We start from the raw sequence: 1,668 nt of genomic DNA, 5'->3' as shown, positions 1-1,668 counted from the left end.
GGTCCCATTTGATTGCAAAAGTGGCTAGTTAGAGAGTAATATCTCCTAAAACTTGCGTCCCCGTTGAGGTGTCGCTCACCAATTTGGACATGATGACTAAAACGCTGTGGGCAGGTTGGACGAGATTCCCTTGGCTGCCTGTGGCTTCAAAGTTTTTGTCTTGCACCTCCAACTGCTGGATTATCTCCCATGCTTTCCGTCCCCAGCTTTTCAACTGTACCGACAAGATTTTTGCCGACAAATGGAGCGTGTGCAGTGATTCAGTCCATTAGTTGTTTATCCAGCCGCTCTTTGGATAGTTTTTGTGGACGGGGGAGACAGCAGCTCTGACTTTTATGTTATGTGTTAACATCATACCTATGTGTGACTAACTGGAGTTTTAGATACAAGAGAAAAGAGGAATTCAAACTCTTAAAATCGTGTTTTCTTCTATCCCTTGTTCTCCAGGAGCGAAGGCGACTGCGTGGAAGGTATGGCCGAGATCTTCGACATGCTGCTGGCCACCGCTTCCCGCTTCCGCATGCTCAAACTCAAACCCGAAGAGTTTGTCTGCCTCAAAGCTATCATCTTACTCAACTCTGGTGAGGCAACGTGTGTGTGTGTTTTAGTTGTGAAACACTTTCCAGAGAAACACTGACAGTTAAAAGCAGAAACACTTTCTCTCGAATAAAATTTGAATTCCTCACATTTTTTATCGATACACAACACTTCGTCTCAGGTTTCTGTTCCCAAGTGTAAATATTGAACAGTGTCAAACTACATACACCCACAGAGGTGTAGCTCTGAACCCTACCCAGACACATTAGGGGAACAGAGTGTTCTGGAAAAGGCCTGTACCGTCAATATGCCTGATAACCGTTCCCATGACAACATGAGACTGCAGAGAAGGGCCGTGTTTGTCCCGGAGATTGAGATATTCTATATGGGAAACTGAGTAGACAGAAATACCAGCGGGATGACACTACTGGCACAGCTGCTGGAGCCGGATTAACTTTTGATTGCTCTGTGGGCAAAAAAATGCATCCGTAATTAATGCTTTAAAAGTTGTTTTTCTTTTTAGTTTTTTTTAGTTGAAATCTGTTGCAGGTTGGGTCAGTTTGATCTGTATGAGGTCGTTACTCCCACTGAAAGTTTGAGACGAGAGAGGTCCGTTATGGTTTTTTTCCTCCCGCCAGGTGCCTTCTCTTTCTGCACCGGCACAATGGAGCCGCCCCATGACACCGCAGCGGTGCAGAACATGCTCGACACCATCACCGACGCTCTCATACATCACATCAGCCAATCAGGGTGTTCGGCTCAGCAGCAGCCGAGGCGACAGGCCCAGCTGCTCCTTCTGCTCTCCCACATCAGGCACATGAGGTAAAATTAAATCTAATTAAAATTAATTGTTGTTTTTTGACACATTTAAAAAGTCTTTTGATTTCAACATGTGCTGCTGAGAGTCGTGCTTTAGTAACACAGTGATTCTTTCAGCAGGTAGGAGATACATTCTTTAAAAGGGCCTTTTTTGTGGTAATTGATCGTCTGATTTACAGGTTAGTCGGTTTTTAGTGTGAATCTTTAATAAAAGGCAGGCAGATGCTTTGTCTCATCTCCAGACTCCAGAGTTATTTAGAGTTTATTACAATGTATAAACCACAATAAAACATTTTATTTATAAGCGCTTTT

General features: G+C 43.8%; 1 protein-coding gene across 1 annotated transcript in view; it reads left to right on the top strand.

The window, feature by feature from the left end:
* esr1 (estrogen receptor 1) overlaps positions 1-1,668 on the top strand; it is a gene marked incomplete in the record, with an annotated part of 8,151 nt that overhangs the window by 3,907 nt on the left and 2,576 nt on the right. The window contains 2 exon segments of the mRNA XM_035679009.1: positions 448-581; positions 1,176-1,359. Coding sequence (XP_035534902.1) covers positions 448-581; positions 1,176-1,359 — 318 coding nt within the window.

Source organism: Morone saxatilis, unplaced genomic scaffold (assembly GCF_004916995.1).
Source record: "Morone saxatilis isolate NCDOM2014 unplaced genomic scaffold, NCSU_SB_2.0 Contig7, whole genome shotgun sequence".
Classification (NCBI taxonomy): domain Eukaryota; kingdom Metazoa; phylum Chordata; class Actinopteri; family Moronidae; genus Morone; species Morone saxatilis.
This window is presented reverse-complemented; position numbering and strand designations above follow the sequence as displayed.